Below are 9,006 nucleotides of genomic sequence, written 5' to 3' on the forward strand. Positions count from 1 at the left end.
GAGAGTTCAGTAAACCTAGAGAATACTTTGTATCAAATATAGGTAAATAGTTTCAATATGAGGGAATAAATGCAAAGCTGCAACTAATGTTCCTCTTTCCTGTTGCCATGTGAGAGTGAACTATGAGATAACACTAAGGGCATGTTGCAACTGTTACCAAAGAAAAATAAGCTAAATTTAGTTGCGGTCATTGTTTTTCTGCAGGTAATAATTCCGTTTGAAAGAAGCATCCCATACATACATCAGTACCACATTATATCTGCCAGAAGTGACTCCATGCTTGGTTGAGCCTGCATCTCAAAATGAGTATTACAGATAAATGGAAAAGGATCTGCAACATGTGTGAGCTCATGCCAAGAGCACCTCGCACACAACATGCTTTGGGGATCTAGGCTCCTTCTGGTCTGCTCCTCTGATCAGAGCACATCTGACTGTACTTCACCCAAACCAAGTACAATCTGTGTTCTTGGTGGCTGTTCAACAGTGGGAACCAAAAGTACACTCAGTGGGAATGACCAGGAAATCAGTTTCAAAAGTGCTCTAAATTAAACCAATAGAAATGCATTGGTTTTGCCTAATTTTTACATTGTTTTGTGATGATATATCTAGTAAGAATATATCTGTCATCTGTGAGGAAAAACATGTCTATGTATATATTACATGTCATGACTGGTTATCCAAAGCATTCTGTGATAAAGTAACCCTGAGACATAGAAGGAATGATCAGAAATTAGTATGATGAAGTTCAGTAAGGACAAATGCAAATGAGGGAGAAATGATCACCTGCGGACAGACAGTGAAATTTTTCTGTCAAAAGAGAAACTGAGTATTTTAGAGGATCTGAACCAATTGATGTCACCTATGTCATACTCCAATAAAAGAGGCAGGCATACTAGGATGTGTTGCCAGGAATGCAGAGCAATGGTGGGGCCTGAGCTAGGGCACCGTGTCTAGCTTTGGGCACTGCTCCTTAGGAAAGATGTGGATCGATTGGAGAGAGTTCAGGGGAGAATAACAAAATCAGAGGTCTACAAAATATGACCCATGAGCAAAGACTGAAAGAACTGTTTGTTTAGTCTAGAGAAGACCAAGGGGATAACTGTTTTCAAATATTTAAAAGGTTGTTGCAAATAGGAAGAGAAGAAATTGTTCTCTATGTCCCTTGGCACTATGACAAGAAGTAACAGGCTGTAAAAGTTACAGAGGCAATTTAGGTTACATTATTAAGAAAAGCTTTCTAACTGCAAGAGAAGAAAAGCATTGGACTAGATCATGTGTGGAGGTGGAGAACTTCTGTCTCTGAATTTTACTGGGATTCTTGGGGGCTTGTCACATGTAGCATATGTAATCCTTGTGGTATGCCAGCGATTCAGTGCTCAGAGTCCTATGTGCCACACTCGTATACCACTTCAGAGTGATGCATGGCACCGCCCTTCTTTGCTGATGCTTGAGTGAGAAAAACACCTCCCAGTTATAATTGGTAATTATTTGCAGAATTTTTATATACATTTACAATTGAAATTTGCAGTTTTATCTCAGCTTGGTGGTCACTTTAGTGGAGAAGTTCTTGAGGTATTTCTGAAGCAAAGTTTAAACTTCTAATTGTGGCAAATACTCCCTTCATTATGTAATCAATAGTGAAATGATCAAAAATTTAAAATTGCATTTGCAACTTAATTAACTTAAGTCAGAATGTTTTTGAATTTATGAACTAATGGTTACAGTGAAGTGACCACACCGTACAACCTTAGCAGTGTTTTTATGTGATACATATTGCAAATACAGCATCTTAACTTAGAAGTCCTACTTACCCTTGAAAGGGAAAAGACTTATTGTTTTACTCTAATTTGTTTTTTATTAATCTATAGCTCATAATGTTGATATTACTTTGTATTTAAAAATAGTTCTACCTCTGGAAAAACAAGGAAATTAAACTAAAAATAAGTTAATTTGTTATCTTTTTTCCTGCAAAAATTTGCTACGCCGGAAAAAATGGTTCAAACATCTTCCAGCATAATTTGAATACATGCCAAACAGTAGATTTATTTGCCAAACATTTTCATACAGTATTCCCAATGGAACTAAGTCTTTCAGAGACTAAATTGATGAAATTAAATTTTCTTATCAGTCTATGAGACTTGAGAGAAGTAAGGTTGTCTGCCAACACACAGTGGAAAAAAATAATATCAGCTAAACTGTCTGGATTCAAGCCTTCTTCCTTCGCCCTCATCTTGGCCAGGAAACACTTACATGAAGGGTTACACAGAGGAGGGGAAGAAACTGTGTTTTGAAGAACTTTCCAGATAACACTGTCTTGACCGTGTGCCATTTCTCCTTCTTTTACTTTCCTTTCTATTTTTCAAGACCAGACATTGAAAATTTCTTTTTTGCTGGACCAAACTTTCCACTCTATCTCCCTCTGCTTCTGGCTCCCAGCCCAGTGCAGCAGTTGTCTTTCACCACACAAATGTATACAAGGTTTGCCAGTACATCCTCTCCCTTTGTGTCTACATGCTGGTCTTCTCACTTCTGTCTGAAGGCTTATGCTTCTTTAATGTGGCAGAAAGAGAGCTTCTGTTTTAGCCAAATCACACTGATATCAAATTAGAGAGCATTGTTTCAATAAATATTCAGGTGAAAGGGTGCAATATTTTTAAATAATTTACATTAATATTGCAGGTTGAATTTTGCATTGAGAATGAGAAACATCACTAGAAATAACAAATGCATTTCATGCCAAAGAGTGGAATGAGGTTCTGGGTGCTCTTGAAATCATAGTATGGTAGTATAGTTTGAACCAGTTTGGGCTGGGCATCTGTGGGATGTTCCATTAACTTAGATAAGCTTCTTCAAAGATGAGGATGTATTTCTGTGTGAAATAATTTGCTGATAGCCCTTAACATGTACTTTTATAATGAAGAGCACCAATTTATTTACCTAGTCCAGAATTTCAGTGTAATTTTTAAAGCTATTACTGAATACTATTTCAATTTTAGTATTCTCAATGTGTTAAAAAACAAAACAAAACAAAAACCACACACAAAAACTCCAACCCAGTGAACTGCTAAAATAAATTATAAGAAATCAAACTAAAATGATGAGCTTTTAGTTTTAGTGGAAAATGTATATCACACATTGTTCCTACAAAAATTAAGTTGCTGTTTGATTAGTTGCCTCTATTCTCTTGTTAAACCTGATATTTAGAGATTAAAAGAGAGCTTTTCCCCTTGTCCTGCTGGAGTACTGCATTGTTAACACAAATGCTGTTGATCCCTGAAGGGTCCTGCAAATTCTGCAAATTCCTCGCTGCAGGATAATTGTACATTTAGAAATCTGCATGCTGCAGTATGTTCCTCTTTATCAGAAGCAGGCTGATGCTCCAGTTGTGTGGATGTGTGTGAGCCCTTGATCATGTACATGGGGTTCCATATATGCATTTTTGCATCAAATTTTTACTAAATGACAGATTATCTGAAAATCCACATAACCATGCAAGTGTCATGTTTCCTCAGAGCACTGTAGTTTTGAGTGTCTTCTTCATGAGGTCTTTGTACTGAAAATGTAAACATTCTTTGGCCAAGGAATGCAAAATCATATCAATATTAAAATCTTAGAAGTTAATATAACCCCAGCAACATGATGAAACTACCTGAAATGAATAGGGCTATTCTGCATGACTCGTTTTGTTAAATTTGTTTATTATCAAACCATAAAATCTGGGATTTTGTTTTTATCAATTTTACGGGTTTCCACCATTTAGTAGTTGCAGAATGGTGAACTGATCCATAAGACTTTAACATTCAGATGCGTTTTAGTGAAAATGAGCAATTTTTCATCAATTTCAAATGAAATAATACTTGGTCTTTGTATAGATATAAGCCATAACATACAATCTTCTGTCTTCAGACTTCTATCTGCAATTTTGTCTTCTGCTCTTTGCATTTATATAAATGTATTTATTATTTTTGTAAGTAACAGTAGCCAAGATATAATTACAGCTTTGCATAACTTCAGTAAACACTTCATTAAAATAGCCTTTTCAAATAGGTGTTGGTAAGGCTTCCAATACTTTATTAAATGCTCAAATATTAATGATATTATAAATCATAAGTTTATTTTTGTAGCTTTATTTATCTCTGGTGAATAGTTGAAATTAAGAATAAAGATTTACCGTACTGCATACATTGGTTGTGTAATGTGTGCATACATTTTCAGACATGTATAATTATTACAGATGGCTACATTTTATATATTTTTGAAGCTAGTACTTCCCATTTTCAATTCTAGCTTATAAATAAAATTTCTGTTAATAGTAATAAATCATAACCATACATTTTTTTTTCTGTCCATCTCCTAACAAATATAAATAGAAAGGCAAATTGGTGTTGTCTGTTATAGCAGGGACTGACAGAATTGTGATCCATCTGCTGACTGATAAATACACAATTTGTGGAAATAGTCACTTTTGGGGTCTGGTATTTTCCCAGGCCTGATCTCTGCTGAGGATTTATTTATTTATTTGTAAAAGCTTACGTGAAATGTGTATGGTTTCAGAAGCTTGGAGCACCCCTGGAGTGCCGTGCTGGCTTTGATGTGGCAAAGGCAGCTGAGTCAATTCAGAGGTAAGAGCCAGACTGTGCCCTCTCATCCCACCGCCAAACTCTGTGTGGTCAGCCGGCTGCCTTTCCAGCATCTGGCTAGTGGGGTTTCTTTTGGGTCAGTGGGCCAGAAAGAAAAGTGAAGCTTTCAGGCAGTATACTCTCTGAGCTCTGAACTTCAGTGCTGTGATTTTTTTCCTATCTCCACGACCTGTGCATGGACCCAGCATGCTCAGTCACATCCAAGCACAGTTTGTCTGGAAAGCTGTAGTGGTGGTGATCCAGATGAAGGGAAACATAAAGATGATGTTCCATGCTGAAGCATTCTTTTGACGGTATTACCAAGATGCACTGTGTCTTTAACTCGTCCTCCTCTCAAATGCACTGATGATGCACACAGCTGGAATTTCAAAGCCATTTTAAGAAAATCCTCTCTATAGCACATCAGTTTCACTTTCCTGGGTTCTCTTAGGATGTGCTAAATGCATAGAATAAAGAATGATTTTTGTGACCTCAGCTGAGGTGAGTGCTGCTGGGTCCTTAAAATTTTCATTTTCTGATCTGATGAATAGCTGTGTATGCATTTCCTTTTATTATTAATTGAATCCAACGGTTCTTTCTATAAGAAGATATATCATATAAATGTTTTCATTACCAATAAATCCTTTCAGAGGAAATGTTTGAGGAAGTGGGAATACAATTAGCCCTTTTAAATCATATTTCCTAAAATACATGAAACAGCAGACTACAACAATTTATATTTTGTGTCTTCTACCTAATAGAAGTCCAGTTGCATTTTTAAGATAAAAGTTTCCTAATCATTTTCAAAATCTTGGACCTTAAGGTTGACAAATACAGTGTAATTTCTGTCTTCTTTAGTTAAATCTGATTTCTTTTAGATAAACTAGCATTAAAGCCTCTTGGTTATTGTCTTATTGGTTGCATCTGATTTGTGCCAATAAAAAATTCCAGAGAGCTCTGTGTCAGATCAACTAAGATGACATTGCATCTGTCATGAGGCTGTTCTGAGGTTCATGTGAAGGGACTGTTATTTTTGCGTTGTAGTGCACTCTTAAATTTCTTGACTTCCATTATCACAAGAACTTTTGAAGTTTCATAACTGTACAGCTTTTTTCACTAAAATGTGTTCACTAAAATGATTGCATGCAGTCCTAGTCATACTAAAATCATGACAGTGCTCTATACATCAGACACTGCAAAGTGGTTTACGTTCATGAACTAGTCCCGTTTTAAGACACTGATTGTGGCCTCTAAGCCCCACAAGACCTATCAGCAAGTGGTACTTTTAGCAAATTCCAAATCTGACAGCATATATTAAAACCTTACCATGGTTAGTTTTCTGTTTTTCATGATATCAAAGTACCCAGCAAACAGATATTCAGAGAAAACATTTTGTTTAGATGGAGGTAGGCGGTATACTGATGAGTCCAAAGCCCGATATTCTCCACATATGTAAAATGTCAGGTGCCAACTTATGTACAGGAAGGCCCAGCAAAACATAATTCAATGAGTTGCATCCTCCAAAAAGTGCAATATAATTCTGTTTGGATACTGTGGTCAATAAAATATTGATATATATATTATATATTATACATCTGAAAGATAATTTTCTGCAGTCTGTATTTGAATTGTAAAAAGTTCACTTTTTTAAAATCTGATACTAAGTTTCTGAAAGTTGGTTAGTTCATTTGCTTTTCTGTCATGGACACCACACTTTTTAACAGTTATCTCTTTGCAAGGAATCAAATGTAAAATTGCAATATCTTCAGTCTCAAAGAAAAGCTTTTGCTAATCTGTGTAGGATTCAAGCTCCCAATCTTGAAATTCTCCCTTTTTCAGACAAGATAAGGGTGTTTTCCAAAAAAGGTACATTTTGCACGCAAGAGAATATAAGTTAATAAGATGAGGTTAATAAGATTATTGTATGTCAAACTCCTCTAGATAGTGCTTCACTCAGACTCAAGCAATAAATGTTCTACATTAACTGATGTTACATGACACTAGCCAAGCAAGTCCTAATCTCTTGAACATTAGTGCTATCAGATCATAATGACGTAAAACCTGAAAGAAAATACCACTAAAGAAGAAAACTGAGCCATAAAGGAAAAATAATAATCTAAGTGGTATGTTATTTGGTGTTTTTTTAAAATATAAGATAAAATTGTGAAGATTTGAAAGAGAAGTATAAAAAGGTGGCATTGTTTATTGTGTCTTTCTTCAAGGAAGACTTAAAGAACAAGCGTGGCGAAAAAGAAGTGATCAGATGAGGAAAGCAGAGGTTTGTGCAAGACTAAAAATATAATGGAGTAAATTAAACACAAAACTCTCACATAGTAGTACTCCAGTCATAAATTCCATATGGCCAAAGGTAAAGCGTAAATTCCATATGGCCAAATGTAAAGCGACATACAATTCATGTGGCATGTCCTGCCCTTCTACTGGTCTCATGGAGCTCTGCCTCATGTCAGGTCCAGTATCTCATGTGCTACCAGCACCTGGACAGGCCTCATCCAGCCCATCAGTGGGCTGAAGGAATCGCGTATTTGGCTGCTAATGAAAAAGGACTCTGCATTCTCTGTGCCATTTACAAATTTCTCAGTTCTCTTTTGCAGTCTGACAGTGCCTTTTCTAATTCCTGCTCACAAGGCACAATTGCACAGGCTCCAGCTAATGGATTTTAAATGATGGATTACCAGAACTCAGGAAGTATTTCTCTATGATACTTTAAAGGAAGGATACAGGTTGTTGAAGCTCAGCCCCTTTCTCAGCAGATCTTTACATAATAGTATGAACAGTGTCACCTATAAATTGCTAGCTTAATCAAATAAATCAGGTCTGAAGTTCTGTCAGCCTTAGACACTTGACTTCTGCAATCCATTTGGTTTGTGGCTATGTGCTTTCTTCTGTTAACCAGCTGCTAAGAAATTCACTCAGGGCTGACCACAATAGCAAGAACATAGGTAGCTAAAGCAGTACATTCTTAAAACTCAAATAGTAAATGCTTACAGTATTATCATTCACCTGTTTGCATTTAGTTTCCCTCTCTGGCTTCTCGGTTCCACCAAACTGTTTTGTACCAGAAATTGCTCTAAAATACTTTGTTGCTTTATCATCTTGTTTCTTTTGCATTTTATCCTAATTAATCCTGCTTTTTTATTTCTTTTAGATTCAATCACTCAGCATACAGTATGTCCCATGGAAAACTACATTTTTAATGTGAGCTAACTCAAGAGCTTCTATATGGTTTTAAGGAAACAAGCCTAGTCTGGATTCAACAAAAAAATAAGCTGTGAGTAAAGTTTCTCAGAAAATGCAAGTTACATATTTATAAATACAGGGAAATGTTTTCTACATTTTTATTACTTGTGTAAGTGTTCATCTTGTGAAATCTTCAGATTTTTTGATAGTAAAATACTTCCCTAATGAAAGCCATCCTGCTTTTATTTATTTGTTGAAGACCTTTGGACCTGAAAGTTGAATGCATCATTATTCACTGGGAGGAAGTGGAAAGATATTTTCTAATCTCTAAGTGAAGTTGATCATGTTACTGTGCAATTAAAAGATGTGTGTTCAATGTGGGTGAGCAGGCCTGAGCTACATCTGGTGTATTTGGTAAAAGGCTAAGGTTGCCCATCATGCTCAACTCACAGTTGCTGGTGTAAACTTGCACTTCTAAACTGAGTTCTCAAAAGTAATTGAAACCCAGTAATTATGCTCAGATGCATAGTTAAGGTGCTACTTTATTTCAGTACCTATTAATTGGATTTCAAGCTGAAATCATAAACAATTACAGATCCCAAGTCAAATGAATTAAGACAGAACATCATTTAAGTGCTAAAATCTGTTGAAAATGAAACATACCATAAAATCTTTTAGGCATACTTGAAAAGTGTTTGAAAATGCCTTAAATGTTAAATTCCCCTTCAATCTACAGTTTTGTTTTTAGCAGGTGCAAATAAAGATGTGTATGTAAAGTATGTTGTGCGACACTCCTTTATCCATAGATGTACAACCTCCTTCAAATATTTGCAAGGTCCATCCAAATAATATATTGATTGTCATTAAAGAGAACAATGTATTAGAAAGCAAGTTAATGGCAGTAACTCACACCTTGCAAACTGCACCCCTCAGAATATTGTCAGTGTAAAGCAATGAAAACCCTGTACTACAAAAAAAAAAAAAAAAAAAAAAAAGATAAAATCTTCACGTTATTATTATGGAACAATCAAGGTACAATGGTTCATAGAAGGTGACATTCTATTGCCTTGTTCTAACTTCTTGGGCTTTTAAAGGGATTTGGATGTACAATTTCTGTAAAGTTGAGGATTATACAAATATTTTCTTCAAAAGAAGTTCATCAGTATCTGGGTGGCAGGCTGTTTCAGGC

The 9,006-nt window shown here is 35.7% G+C and overlaps 1 protein-coding gene across 1 annotated transcript in view; it reads left to right on the top strand.

The window, feature by feature from the left end:
* MCPH1 (microcephalin 1) overlaps positions 1–7,844 on the top strand; it is a 108,205-nt gene extending 100,361 nt beyond the window's left edge. The window contains 1 exon segment of the mRNA XM_054383771.1: positions 7,775–7,844. Within this exon segment, the coding sequence (XP_054239746.1) occupies positions 7,775–7,844 (70 nt within the window).
* The last annotated feature ends 1,162 nt before the right edge of the window (positions 7,845–9,006 follow it).

This window comes from Indicator indicator, chromosome 9 (genome assembly GCF_027791375.1).
Source record: "Indicator indicator isolate 239-I01 chromosome 9, UM_Iind_1.1, whole genome shotgun sequence".
Lineage (NCBI taxonomy): Eukaryota > Metazoa > Chordata > Aves > Piciformes > Indicatoridae > Indicator > Indicator indicator.